Below are 15693 nucleotides of genomic sequence, written 5' to 3' on the forward strand. Positions count from 1 at the left end.
CAGTGTGTCCATTAACGCACCCACGTTAGCCTTAATGGCTAAACGTGATCCATAGCAGGGACATTACTTCACCACGTCGCCAATAATTTTTCCTATATCCATTGTTGGATTTCTTCTCAAATAACTTTTGGCCATCATCGGAACCCATTAGCCTTTGATGTGTTCATTTTTATTAACGCATGTGATTGTGTTTGGCGCTTGATAACTAAAAAAGTGATCCAGTGATGGCTCATTGAAATTGTTTGATTGATCGAGAAACAAGGCCTAATGGCCTGCCTACATGTTTACTTTCAACTATGCGTGTGATTTTTAGATGTATGCATACATGCGATGCATGACCTTGTGAGATACCTTTGTGTCACACTTTCAACCCGGTTAAGGAACTTTTTTAGCATTGATTGCCACACGAGAACACAAATGGTGACAAATAGCTATAATTCATAAAAATAAATAAATAAATAAATGGATTGGGTAAGCATCCTAGGAGGATTGTTGCATGAATCACAAAGGCCGATCCCAAGGCCAAATTTGATCAATTATGCATACTATCCTAGTTTCTCTATTGTTCTTAATTGTTTTGTGATTGTGATTGTTTTTGTATTCATTTTGTAAGTACCTAGTCTTAGTATTATATTAGGTTTACAATAGGTCCTTGGAGGTGGTGGCCCCCCAAGACATGAAGACGATCAATGGCCAATGTCCAATCCGACCCTGTTTTTGTGTCATTTGTTCCCCGATATATGTTTCAAGTTGCCTCGTGTTGTATAAATGCCCGACGAGTTGCAGGTTTCTTTCTTTTGATTTAATTTCTGTTTAAATTTACATGTTAGATTTACCACAACCTTAAACTATTTTTGGGTGTTTACTTGCCACACCGTCCTTAAATTTCAATTGATTGTTTTCTTTCTTTTTCTCATTTGATAGAAATAGAATAGCATGAAATTGACTATCTGCGTGATCACCTAGTTGGGTTTTTTGGCATGAAAAAGTACCCAAAAAAAAAAAAAAAAACATGCATGGACATCTTAGGAAACACAACAAAATGTTAGACATCGAATTAGCGCTAATAGTAATGTTAGCATAACCCAAGTCCCTTAACCTTAGAATGTTTGGTTGCGTCAACTCCCAAAAACAAGGTTAGTGGCGACTCGTAATTTTCATCTAGGTTGTCTTAAACAACTCATAGATAATAAAGCAATCTGTCGTGAGGGGCATGAGTCTTGACAAGACTCACCGTGGTTTAGCATATTCGATGTGAAAATCTTCCTAAAGGATTAAGTGATGCCATCCTTATAGATGAAAGTACTATCGAAAGGGATATCATGGTAAGAGTGCCCTTAATTCATCACCTAATCTCCTTTATAAAGGTGTATCATATGTGGAAAAGCAGGTCACGACAACTTTCCGCTCATGACCCTAACCAGGTAACCTCATATGGTCGATCCCGAAAGATGAAGTGATGACACCTTTTGGGACACATACCTTGAGAGAACTCTCATGATCAAGTACCCTTAAACCCAACATTTTCCCCTTATGAACAAGGTCGAGTCGCGACATTAACTAAGGAAAATTAGAGTTTGGCCATTGTATCTAGGGACAAGATTTTTTGTTGGGGCCGATTGAATTGGATCAGGAATCTTATCTATAAAACACTATTTTTAAGACAATGTTATGTATACATCTTGTCGGAAAATTCCTTCTTTTTTTTTTTTTTCAATCTACGCGACACATATATTGCTGGCATCTCAGGTGGGCTTATCTATTATAAGTGGGCGTTCCCATCATAAAGATACTAAACCAGATACCTCTTACAAAGTTGTTTGCTCAAAGAATATGATTGAAAATTACTGGAAACATTTTAAATTGCACAATTTTGAATTGGTAAGTTTTATCGTTAAAGTATAGAGAATTGCATATAAAATTTGCTCTTTTTTCCTCATCAATTTGTGTTGATTCATTCCTTAGACACCAAAATAAAGGCTTTCTTAGCTCGTTGCTATTGCTGATGATGCAAATTTGACAGTACCAATTGAACAGTTAAGATTCCATTACATGAACTTTGCCCACCACATCAACATTTATTTTTTTTTAGGACAAATAGATGAAAAGGACAAATGCCGAGACGAGAAAATTGACTTTTAAAAAGATTGCTGATTCAGAACCCAATTAAGGGCAAAAAGGAAGAAAAGGCATCAGAGTGCGAGAATATTTTTATTTTATCCGAATCCACAGCCATGGAGATCGTGGCCTCATGCGACTACTGATTTTCATTGGATGGAGGCTGCAACCTCCATGGCCACATCTCTCTCTCTCAAAATTAATACATATGACGAAGATGAGCCTCATCACTGCGACCACGGAGGTTGTAGCCCTTGCGTGACCATAGATGAAAAGCATGATTTTGTAAATTATCATTCCTAAAAAATAATTTTCATAGAGAACATAATTTCATTGAAAACAACTAAAGTCAAATTTGTGTACGGCCCATTTGGTTCAAGAAAACATTTTCAGTTCATTAAAAACGAAAACCGTTTTTGTTTACATTCTTCTACTTTCACGAAAACACGTTTGATAGGAAAATTTTCTGTAGAAATTGGAACTAATAATACATGTGGTTTAATCTTTCATAATATATCCCATTCCCAATATATCAAATTTAAATATTGTGAGGCTTCAGACTCTTCATATACTATTTGTGTTTGTTAGTAAGAGCAATGAAAAAAAAAATTATCTCACAAATCAAAATGAATCTTTTAAACAATCCTTTCTGGATGATCATGTTAGAAAGTGGGGAATTACTCAAGTCATATAAAAATATGTTTTTCTTTCGCTAACTGAAGGAATTCATAGACCCACCATTATTGTTTAATAGCATTATTATTTTTAACTAACTTGTCTTACATTAGAAAGGAAAATGAAAAAAAAAAAAATCTTGAACAGGAAATTCTTTGAAGCTTCTTGGAGCTACTGATTGAAAAGAATAATCCCTTTAGCTTTAGAAAAAGCTTCAACCTTCAAAAGATTCACGGAAATACTCCAATAAATGATAAATTCGCGTCCAAAGTGAATGAATATGAAAAGGAGGGAGTTAAAGAAAAACATCCTGTGGACAGAGCCGCTTCAATGGACGAGAATGAAAACGGTGAAAACAGAAAACATGTATTTTATTCTTGATGCCAAAAACTGAATAATTTTTTCTGTACTTTCTTTTGAAAATTCTCTAAATCAGTCAAATGATAGTGAGGATAAGAATTTGAAGAATTTTCTCAAATAAATTTTAGTTTTAATGGGTGCAATTGCAACAAGAGCAAACATATGATAACTTTTTGAAACTCATATACACCAGCATAGAGAGGATGCCCACTTGAAGGAACGTGAAATACGCTACAGATCTAATAAACTAGTTAAGTTCAGGCTTTTGGACTGTGCACAGATGGCTCCAACTCAGAGTCATTTTCAAGATATTTGAACATGTGACTCTAGTTTCTAAAATTAAACTATTTTTTGTAAACGTAGTTAGTATGAGACCCAAAATACATTTAACTTACGGGTTCTATATTATTTGACAAATCATTGATCTTTCACTTATTATTTCATCGTTTGGGTCAAAAGGACCATTTTTTTTTTTTATTAGAGAGATGTACAAATATATTTGGTTTTCTTTTAGATTCTAATTTCCAACCCATGCAGGAACACAATCGATTGGAGGTCCACAAAAAGTGTAAACGCTCTCACTTCATTTTTTTTTTTTTTCCTGTTGATAGAAAAGCCGGACTAAGGCTAATTTTTGGTCATCAAAGTGGGTGAGTAAGAAAAAGCAAGTCACTAGGCGACAGATACCACACGTCCCATGTCTTGCTTAGCTCATCTTTTTCCTGCGAAACTTCCCTCGGTGTTGATTCCATTCATCTTTTGAAAATCTTTAGTTGCACACTTCTGTTTCACACCACTTTTGCACTTGATTACAATGACATCATAGAATATGCTATTATGATGTTTTTGTACTTAATTACTTGATGTGTCGTAATGTTGTAACATTACAATAGGTAAACTATCAAAATTGTCCTCATGTTCCAACCTTCACTAAAATCCAATGGCCTTGAATATAGCAATTTTATCAATATCAATCCGATGGCTCACATCGACAAAGTTTACAACTCAGCGCAAATCAGATGGATGGCTGACAATAAAATACTTGCATCAAATGGCTGACAAACATGGCAAAATTGGTTTGCACAAATGCGCCAGACCAGAAGCGGCCCCATCTTCCTCATTTTTTTGACAGATAATCGAATCAATCTTTCTTTCTTTTTTCCTTCCTTTCTTTTTAAGTTGCTATTCATGTACACCACGATTCTCACGAGATAGAAAAGAAGAGTAATCAAATGCATGACTTGGGTCGCACGCTAGCCTTGTTGATTTTTTTGGCAAAACGAAAATGTTGGTTTATCTCAATCATTGAAAAATGTGGAGACCTTATGCAATTCACATAATTGGATCTTTCTAAACGTGCACTCAAACAGCTCTTGTCAATCTTTCATTTTTTAGAGAGAGAGAGAGAGAGGAGGAGGAGGAAGCGGAGGAGGAGATTTCCTATGAAAGTGGCATAGCATTACTTGAGAAAGGGAGGAACTCTCCAAGAAAGACATTGAAAGATTGCACTGATTGAAAAGGTCTTTCATGTGATGGTCCAATATTTGTTAGGTTGTGATACATGTAAAAATATATTTCTCTTTACACACATATATAAGAAATTGAATTGAATAGATAAATCAGCTTAACATTTTTCAAAATGACTAGATGCCAAAAAGAGTGATACTCATTTTAATGTTTTCCTATTAAAAATTGCCACCATCTCTTTCTCCTGCTTCCACTTAACCTGGGTCAACTAAAACAACTGAAAAGAAAAAAAAAAGCAAAGAGTGAAAAAGAAAGTAACAAATGTAGGACAATAAATATTTGACTGTGGAGAATTTATCGGCCAAGAATTTCTAAATGCCACTCCAAAAGGATAAAATTTATGCAGAATATAAAAAATTATTAAATATGAAGAGAGAGATAAAAGTACCTTAGGTGAGGGGTGATGACAATATAATTTTTAGGCATATGACGTGGCATGGAGAAATTTAGTTTGATAAAATTATTTTGGGAGAAATTTATTTGGTGATTTACCATTTTAGAGCAATCTCCTTAAAAAAAACAATTGCTGATTGAAAATAATAAACTTTCCTTATTTGAATATAAAGTGTCATACAGACATTTGTTTTAAAGAAAATCTGATTTAATCCGGCAATTGATATGTTTTTGTCATTGATCATCTAAGTTAGCATTGGGAGCATGTGACTATTGCTCGTTAATTTTCTTTTTTACTTTTAATTTTAATAGAAAAGACAAGTCAAAGTCAAGTCTTGCTGGATCTGACATTTCGACAAAAGCACCAGAGCAATGCATGTGAGCATGTCAGTGTTGCACATTCTACGCACCTTCTGCGTAGTGCTGCGGAAATTATGCCTGCAATGATTGTCCATTCCCATCGCAGCGGTTCAAATGGCATGGAGAGTCTTGGATCGTTGGATAGCCAAAACTTGACATCGTTCAAGCGCACATGATAAAGAGTGTTCCGTGTAGTGGAGATCACACTGTGTGGATTGTGTTGTTTGAGCACTCCTCAGGTAATCGGTGACTACTTGCTCTTCTCCTCTTCTCTCTTTCTTGTTTTGATCGCTCCATTTTCTTTTGATGACTTGTATGAGAGCTTTTGTTTTTGTTTGAATGTAGCTCTCAATTAAGTTCTGAGAGACATTTCTGCAATTCCTAGATCTGGGATTCCATATTCCTCTTCTTTTGAGGTTCCGCTCCATCTTCTCGAGATGAAAAGAAAAGAACCTACTCATTCAGAAGATCTAAATATCGGAGCGCCTTGCTCATCAACCTCTCCACATGTAGGTGATTATGAAGATGGAACCAACAAGGCAAAAGGAAATGATTATGAAGTGTTCTTGAGTTTTAGAGGAAAAGAAACTCGTCAAGGCTTCACCGATTATCTCTATACTAGCCTTGTCGATGCGAGAATTCACGTATTCAGAGATGACAACGAGCTCCGTGTTGGTGAGGAGATTGGTCCAAAGCTTATCTGCTGTATTACGCAATCTATCATCTCGATCCCCATTATCTCGGAGGACTACGCTTCCAGCAAATGGTGTCTCCATGAGTTGGCTCAAATGCTGAAGTGTAGGAGAAGTAGAGAACAAGTAGTGTTGCCCATATTTTACAAAGTGGAACCCTCACAAGTGAGACATCTTACAGGGAGATTCAGGGATGCTATCGATGCACATAAAAAGAATTCGGATCAAATGGTTGTGAAGAAATGGGAAGATGCGCTCAAAGAAGTCGGTTGCTTAAAAGGATGGGAATCGGAGAAAATTGATAATGGGTACATTTTTCTCCACCAAAACATTGTTTAGTTTCATAAATATATCTTACTTGAAAAAAGCATATAAACATTTGCCATCATGTATTGAAATATTGTATGGTTATTTGATAGGCATGAAGGATCCTTAGTGAGATTGGTCGTCACAAGAGTTATTAGTGAGTTAAGAAGACATTTTGGGCCAAGCGTTCCCACACAATTGGTAGGAACTGATGACCGTGTGAAATAAATTATGAGCAAGATAGATTTTAAATTCAATCGTACATTGATTATTGGCATTTATGGAATGGGCGGCATCGATAAGACAACTCTTGCAAAGGTGTTAAATAACAAACTATCTAGGCATTTTGAGGAACGTAGCTTTGTTGCAAAAATTCGAGAAACATCAAATCAAGCGGGCATTCACTGGTTAAAAAACAAGCTCATTTCTGACATAATAGGAAGTTCGCATAAGGTGTCTAATTTTGATGATGGAATCCATGTACTCAAATCTCGATGTACAAGTAAGAAAGTCCTTGCTCTTTTAGATGATATGGATGATATTTTACTGTCACGCCCCGAACCTCGAGCGCGCCAACATCCCACCATGGTGATGCAAATGCGACCTTCCCAGGTAGTGTCGCCGACCCCATACATTTATTAATGCGCAAGCGGAACGCATTATAAAACCCCTGACAATAAAACACGGGATAGAAAAGCAGGAAGCAAAACCACAACATAACACTTCCCTAATTCAATAGAATTACAAACAGAGGTTTACGGCCGAAAGTCTACAAAAGACTGGCTCTTAAAAATGAATTGTCCTACGACCTACAAGTCGGACACGTTCTCCAATCTTATGACTTCACCTCGCAACTCCTCAAGGCCAACCAAAGCTATTTGGCCACTCCGTCCAGGGGACCTGAAATTTTAATCCCACACCGGGATGAGACGATGTCTCAGCAAGTTCAACCCCTAAACCCCTATTAGAAAGAAAATACACCCCGGGTGGCCTAGCCACATCACACAGAAGACTTACCTCACCTCAGCCTTCATCTGCAGGTTAGCGCAATTTATATAATTCAACCACGTACAATTATGATAACCAAACAACCATGGCTCAATCACATTATCAAAACAATTCAACCACTTGGATCGTCTCAGCGATCAATCGACTCGGCCGATTACATGTCATTCCAACAAACCAATCATTGCTCACAATCACGGCCCTACTCGGCACGAATTAGAATCAGTGGCATCACGGCCCCACTCGGCGCGACCTTTAACAAGTGGCAATTCACGGCCCCATTGGGCACGACCTCTAATAGGTGGTATATCACGGCCCCACTGGGCGCGACCTCTAGTAGGTGGCATATCACGGCCCCACTGGGCGCGACCTCTAGTAGGTGGCATATCACGGCCCCACTGGGCGCGACCTCTAGTAGGTAGCATATCACGGCCTCATCGGGCACGACCTCTAATAGGTGGTATATCACGGCCAATCGCCCATCAATTTCCACACTTAGAATTTTATAAAGAATCCATATATATCGCAATCACACTCAATTTGCCACAACCAATCATCAATATCAAATTCTAAATGCACGGCGACGATCGGCACGAAATTCGAGAGTTTAGGGTCGACAAAATTTTCGGAATTTATTAAATAATTAAATTTATTTCGAAAATAATTAAATAATAATATTCATATTTTTCATGATCCACGCTCAATTTATAATATCCAACCATCAATTTCAAAACCAACTACACTGCGGCGATCGGCACGAAATTCGAGCAAAGGGTCAAAAATAATTTTTCTGATTTTTTTAATAATAATATTTAATAATTTCGGAATTAATATAATATTATAAATTTCCAGAATTTCGAAGCAATTAAATAATTCAAAATTAAAACCCTATTATGTCACATCAAAGCTTTATATTAAAAATAAACATTCTTAACTTTAAACTAAACACACTTTAACTTAATTAAACACCATAATCTAATCATCAACCAAATAAACTAATTTAACCACTTAAGCTTACTTAACTTAGGCTAAGCACACTTAGGACATCATTAACCGTCTAATCAAGGTTTAGTGAGTTAAACTCACCGGATTAGCGAACCGAGCGGACCAAAACGACGGGGACGACGCGAGGATCGACTTTCCTCAAAGCGGGCCGAGCATCCGAGCTCGGGAAGGCGGCCAAAACGGGCCAAATAGGTGCTGCCATACCCATTTTCTCGAGGCTGCTTGTCCGCGGCGGTTCGAGGCGAGAGAGGGTAGATCCGCGCCGGCTTGTGTCGGAAACGGGCGGAGGAGTTGCGGCGGTGCCGTGCGGCCATCGGCGGGGTCTCGCGGTGGCCGGAGGTGGGTGAACCGCGGCTGGGTTGGCTGCGAAGGCTGCTTGGAGACGGGCGAGCAAGGACGACGGCGTGAGGGAAGGCGGAGCGCGCGGCGCAACGGCGCGCAAGGACGGCGAGCGGCGGTGGAGCGCGACTACTCGGCGGTCTTTGCTAGCCTCGTCTTCTTGCTTGCGATTTCTTTGGGACGTCGAGCACGAGCCGGAGAGACGGAGCGGTGCGACGGCGAGCGGGCACGGCGACGGGCGCGGCGGCGAACGGCGGAGGCGGCGGCGCGAGCGGCGGCGAAGGGGCGGCCGGTCGAGCGGTCGGCTTGGTGGTTCCGTTCGCACATCCTCCCGCCCTCCTTTCTTTCTCCTCTCAAGGTTCCAAGGAAGAAGATGATGTTGATAGGTGAGAGGGAAAAACCCCACTTTATGAGGGCCAATGGGCTCTTGCCACTTGTCAACACCCCATTCGCTTGGCTTCAATCGGCATGACATCACCCGCATGATGTCATCTTCCATATCTCCTCTCCCACAACATTATTCAATGGGTGCAATATCATTTCGCGGGGTCCAAATCCTTGTACATTAATTTATTCAATTCCCATCAATTCTCTTCCAATTAAGTCCAATTGAAGTCCATAAAATTAATCCAATGTCACCACTCTTCAATTCACATCTTCACTTGTCCATAAAACCAACTTAAGTCCCAAAAACACGACCAAGGGCGGGCCTATTAATTTCTCGAGCCAAATTAGCCATTTTCTGATTTAATTGCTGAAAGATTCTGATTACATGAAAAATCTTCTAAAGATAAGTCAATGATCCTAAAATGATTTGTGACACACCCAAACTTCCAATTTCGAATTCGATCTCAATTCCACGGTTAATTTAACATTGGCAAGATACCGGCGCGGCCCAACCTCTTAGGGTAGTCTTTAGAAATTTTTATGCATTTGACTGTGGTTGATCATCTCAAGCCACAATGTACATCTTTGAAACATTGGCGACTTTCGGTTGTCGGTATAATCTCAAGGTTTCAAATACGAACACAGGGTACCCAATCGATAGGAAAGTCGAAGTGCCGATCGACAAGAATTGTGCGATCTGGTGGAATCACCCACACTCGATCACATGCCTCTGTCGAGTCGACCTATCTCCGATCTCTAATCGATTTTTAATTGTGCCGTAATGACTCTTGCAGACTAGCTCGGTCGAAAGGTCGCTTCCTGGTCAAATTCTCGAGTCTGATACATTATAAACTCTTAATAGCTTCACCCGATAGACTAGTTTCCACATGAGTGGCCAACTCAAGGAAAAGAACTATATACGTGCCAACGAAATGCCCGTCTCAATTTATTGAAAATAGAATTGGAAAATCGGGATGTCACAACTCTTCCCCTCTTATAAAAATTTCGTCCTCGAAATTTAAACCTTTACCAATTCTTAACAAAAAGGTGGGGGTACAGTCGTCTCACATCATCTTCTCTTTCTCAGGTTGCTCCTTCTGTACCAATGTTGCTAGATCACTACTATCTTGCCCAAACCACTTTGGATCCAAAATATTAAACACTTGTCCACTTAAAATTCCAAGGTCTTCAACACAAAATCTGCGAAGCTAAGCGGCGATTCCGGCGGTCTCTAAAGCTGTCTCGATAGTTGCAACCGAATCACTTGATTTCTAAACCAACTCTAGACTGCAATTTTTCGATCTCGATCTCATCTCAACCAGCGAAGTCCGTATACTCTACCCCGGCTGCGATCTTTCTTTCCCGACTTCATCTCGGCAATTGAAATTATGCATTCTCTGCTATGCACTGCTTAAGAAAGAACCATCTAAAAGCTCTACCAACTTGGAACATCTGATCTAGATTTGAAATACAATTCATCCCCGACACTCCATGCAGATGATTTATATGATATACACACACTTCGGTGTACCCACTTTGTGACAAGACAGAATCTCCAATTTCGAAATCAATTTAGATTGGCGGTTAATTTCACTCGACACGCTTTTAGTGTGACATAGGCTACTAGGTAGTTTTCGGAGCTTTTTAGGACAAATGACTCATGGCCGATTTTCTTCGAGCCACGATGAACCCACTCGACACATTGGTGACTCTCGAGGGTCGTGAAAATCTCGATGATTCAAATACGGACACAGGGTACCAAAACGACAGTAATATCAAATTAGTATCAGTCGATGAGAGTTTTCCAATTTAGTGGAGTCACCCACGATCGGTCATTCATCTCGGTCGAACCGACCTATCTACGATCTTAATTCGTTAAGCGTAACCGTGCTTGATCTCTAAATATGAGCACGGTCGAGAAGTCGATTCTGGTCGAATTGTCAAGTCTATTTTCCTTAAGTCCTTAATAACTCACCCAACTAGTCTAGTTATCTCGCAAGTGGCCAACTCGGAGAAAACACATGTAATCGGGTTGATGAAATGCCCAATTTAACCAATCGAAATCGAGTCGAAAATCAACCTCTCTCTCATCTGCATTCTCTTATAGAGTCTTTTGAATTTCTAAATCATCCCTTTGAAGCGCTTTGGTTCGATCGTACTCTCGGTTCAATTCGAGGGCAATCATAAGATTCAAAAGGTGGCCTACCTTAGATTTGGATACCAAATTTCGAACCTTCTCAAATAAAATCTAATCCTTGAGTACCAACTGTGCAGCTAAGGACTCTCGACTCAATGCACCTGTGACTTTACTCACATTTCTAAAGTGATACAAAATGTCATAGTCATAATCCTTAATGAGTTCCATCCAGCGACGCTGTCTCATATTCAACTCCTGAGGTCTCAACTGATGGGACGCATATACAATAACTCTATCATATTGCATCAACAAGCAACCAAATCTTTTAAACGACACATCATTGCAGACCTCATAACTTTCAGGACCAGATGGAATGGTCAGCACAGGTGCGGTAGTTAGCTCTTGCTTAAGCTTTTGAAAACTACACTCGCACTTACCTGTCCATACGAACTTCTCTTCCTTTCTTAGTAGTCTTGCCAACGGTAACGCTAACGCTGAAAACCCTTCTACGAACGGTCTGAAATATCCTATTAATCCTCAGAAACTTCTTATCTCTATCACTGCAGTCAATATCGGCCAATTGATCACTGCTTCAATCTTGGACAGGGTCTACGGAAATTTCTTCTCCCGAAATCACATGACCTAAGAGCACAACACGAGTCATCCAAAACTCGCATTTGCTAAGCTTATTGAAAAATCCAAGAGTACTCAAGGTCCGAAGTACCATTCCGAAATGTCTCTCGTGCTCCTCAGCACTCTTTGAACACACCAGGATAACTTCAATGAGCACGATCGCAACTGATTCGAGTACCCTTAAACATTCTGCTTATTAGACCTGAACAAACAGCTAAGGTGTTCATCACACCACTCAGTATTACAATGAACTCATAACTGCCGTATCGAGCGTGGGGTGCTAACTTCGGTATGTCCCTTTTTCCTGATCCTCAACTAATGATACCATGACCTCCAGTCGATCTTAAGAAATATTGATGTACAAACACAATGAACCAACTTTCTTCCTCACGAATAGAACAAGTGCTCCCCAAGGTGATACACTGGACGTATGAATCCCCTATTCCACACTTCCTGCATTTGCACCTTCAGTCCTTTTAACTCGGGTAACACCATCCGGTAAGGAGCCTTAGGGACTGGCTCTGTTCCGGGTGCTCTAATTCAATTGCGAACTCTATTTCTCTTTCTGACAGCAAACCTGGCAATTCTCCAGAGATCACCTTAGAAAACTCATGTACCACGATTAAGTTTTTCATATCCGGCTCCTCAAGGCGCGCATCTATTACAGTTGCCATGTAGATTCGATAACCAACAACCAGAATCAAGTTATCTTCAGTGAGGAATAACAAGGATTGAAGTTCCTCTTCAACTTTCAGTGATTCAAAACTTTCACACGCTAACTGAACAAACTGAATTATGTCACTGCCACAATTCATAACAGCAGAAAGCTCCTCGAGCCAAACCTTTTCATAAATGACTTCTAAGTCATACATAAGCAAACCCCCTTCAAGTATAACTATAGTCAAAGGTTCACATTTCTATCACTTTATTACCACAACAAAGATCCTATAACTTTCATCGAAAATTCTGCTGCACTACTATGATAAAATTCCCTCAAGAACATTTTCCCTTTGACTAATGCATGGTCGACCCATTCATGCTCTTCTAGCCATCCTAGTGGCGTCCTATCTGCAATAACGGTACTTACGCTCTCATGGACTTACGCGGACAATTCCTAACTTGATGGCCATGCTGGCCATATTCAAATCATGCTCCCTTTTTACTCTGACACTAGGCTGACTCATGCCTCCTTTCCACAGACTCGGCACACAATTAGTGAGTCATCTACCTCTTATCAATGAATATTACACACCCTTCTTGCACTGGGGTCCATTCCAAGTACCCCACTGAACATCTTGAAGCATGCTTCCTCTGTTCTGTCTTATCAACGGCGGTGACAGAAACAGCTGTGGTTCCATCTATCTATACATGCAATCTCTGATCAAATGGCCTTATTCGCGACACTTGTAACAAGTCCTTTCCCTCTTACAGCACGGGACAGATCCATGTCCTTTCTTATGACACAACACACATCGATCGAGTTGAGCACTGACCTTCCAATTCCACTCTTCCATTTGGGTGAAACAGGGCACCTTTCTTCTGACATCGGCCTTTCTCCCTAATCGATTTCCGTCTCTGTCTGGCGAACCTTAACTTAGATACGGTGGCTTGATCCTCGATCACAACTCCAGTTGGGCCTCAACAGGCGCGGCAACAACTATGGTCACAACACCGGCAGCGGTAGAAATAGCGGCAACAGCGGCGGCTCGGTCCTGAACTTACTGACCCAACGAGCTTCAAGGAACACTAGCGCCTTAACGATCCCATTGAACCTAGGATCGCTTAGTCTTTGCTACACTCTCGGTGCCGCCTACGGCGGTACTTTCACACACATCTTGGACTAAGCTGCGCTCTACCTCGGGTACCAACTCTTGTCGGCGTCTACCCCGAGTACGGGTCCTATCGACCTTCACCAGGAGTTCTCCACTCTGGTCACTCATCCTCTGAGGCACTTTATAGATTTTTGTTTTCCGATTCCAACATCATGTTAGAATTTGAGTGACCCCACAAACAAGCTACCAAGTAGCTATCAACCACATGCATCAGCATATTAAAAGCCTTTCCTACTAACTATCCCATGACTCATCGCACCTTATCACTCCATACATAAACCATGCTCTGATACCACTTAAACGGGGATGTCACGCCCCGAACTTCGAGCGCGCCAACATCCCACCATGGTGATGCAAATGCGACCTTCCCAGGTAGTGTCGCCGACCCCATACATTTATTAATGAGCAAGCGGAACGTATTATAAAACCCCGACAATAAAACACGGGATAGAAAAGCGGGAAGCAAAACCACAACATAACACTTCCCTAATTCAATAGAATTACAAACGAGAGGTTTACGGTAGAAAGTCTACAAAAGAGGCTCTTAAAAAAATGGTGTCCTATGACCTACAAGTCGGACACGTTCTCCAATCTTATGACTTCACCTCTGCAACTCCTCGAGGCCAACCAAAGCTATTTGGCCACTCAGTCCACCAGGGGGACAAATTTTAATCCCACAACCAGGGATGAGACGATGTCTCGGCAAGTTCAACCCCTAAACCCCTATTAGAAAGAAAATACACCAGGGTGGCCTAGCCATATCACACGGAAGACTTACCTCACCTCGGCCTTCATCGGGGTTAGCGCAATTTATATAATTCAACCACGTACAATTATGATAACCAAACAACCATGGCTCAATCACATTATCAAAACAATTCAACCACTTGGATCGTCTCAGCGATCAATCGACTCGGCCGATTACATGTCATTCCAACAAATCAATCATTGCTCACAATCACGGCCCTACTCTAAGACGAATTAGAATCGGTGGCATCACGGCCCCACTCGGCGCGACCTTTAACGGTGGCAATTCACGGCCCCATTGGGCGCGACCTCTAATAGGTGGTATATCACGGCCCCACTGGGCGCGACCTCAGTAGGTGGCATATCACGCCCCAGCCAGGCGCGACCGCAGTAGGTGGCATATCACGGCCCCAGGCGCGACCTCTAGTAGGTAGCATATCACGGCCCCACTGGGCGCGACCTCTAGTAGGTGGCATATCACGGCCCCACTGGGCGCGACCTCTAGTAGGTGGCATATCACGGCCAATCGCCTATCAATTTCCACACTTAGAATTTTATAAAGAATCCATATATATCGCAATCACACTCAATTTGTCACAACCAATCATCAATATCAAATTCTAAATGCACAGCAGCGATCGGCACGAAATTCTTAGAGTTTAGGGTCGACAAAATTTTCGGAATTTATTAAATAATTAAATTTATTTCGAAAATAATTAAATAATAATATTCATATTTTCATGATCCACGCTCAATTTATAATATCCAATCATCAATTTCAAAATCCAACTCTGTGGCCCGTGATCGATTGACGAAATTCTGAGCCAAGGGGTCAAAAATAATTTTTCTGATTTTTTAATAATAATATTTAATAATTTCGGAATTAATATAATATTATAAATTTCCAGAATTTCGAAGCAATTAAATAATTCAAAATTAAAACCCTATTATGTCACATCAAAGCTTTATATTAAAAATAAACATTTTTAACTTTAAACTAAACACACTTTAACTTAATTAAACACCATAATCTAATCATCAACCAAATAAACTAATTTAACCACCTAAGCTTACTTAACTTAGGCTAAGCACACTTAGGGCATCATTAACCGTCTAATCAAGGTTTAGTGAGTTAAACTCACCGAATTAGCGAACCGAGCGGACCAAAACGACGGGG

The 15693-nt window shown here is 40.4% G+C and overlaps 1 protein-coding gene across 1 annotated transcript; it reads left to right on the forward strand.

Annotated features, from left to right (window-relative positions):
• The first annotated feature begins 5605 nt into the window (after positions 1 to 5605).
• On the forward strand, positions 5606 to 6464 carry LOC120291766 (toll/interleukin-1 receptor-like protein). The gene is made up of 2 exons (XM_039309494.1): positions 5606 to 5672; positions 5791 to 6464. Exons 1-2 carry the CDS (start codon positions 5606 to 5608, stop codon positions 6462 to 6464), a joined length of 741 nt encoding a protein of 246 aa, XP_039165428.1.
• Positions 6465 to 15693: the final 9229 nt, after the last annotated feature.

The sequence above is a fragment of the Eucalyptus grandis genome, chromosome 3 (genome assembly GCF_016545825.1).
Source record: "Eucalyptus grandis isolate ANBG69807.140 chromosome 3, ASM1654582v1, whole genome shotgun sequence".
NCBI classification, from domain to species: Eukaryota; Viridiplantae; Streptophyta; class Magnoliopsida; order Myrtales; family Myrtaceae; genus Eucalyptus; species Eucalyptus grandis.

Coding starts and splice junctions, on each gene's coding strand:
- LOC120291766 (XM_039309494.1), top strand. CDS start 5,606: ATGATAAAGAGTGTTCCGTGTAGTGGAGATCACACTGTGTGGATTGTG. Junction 5,673..5,790: donor GTTGTTTGAGCACTCCTCAG/GTAATCGGTGAC, acceptor CTCTCAATTAAG/TTCTGAGAGACATTTCTGCA.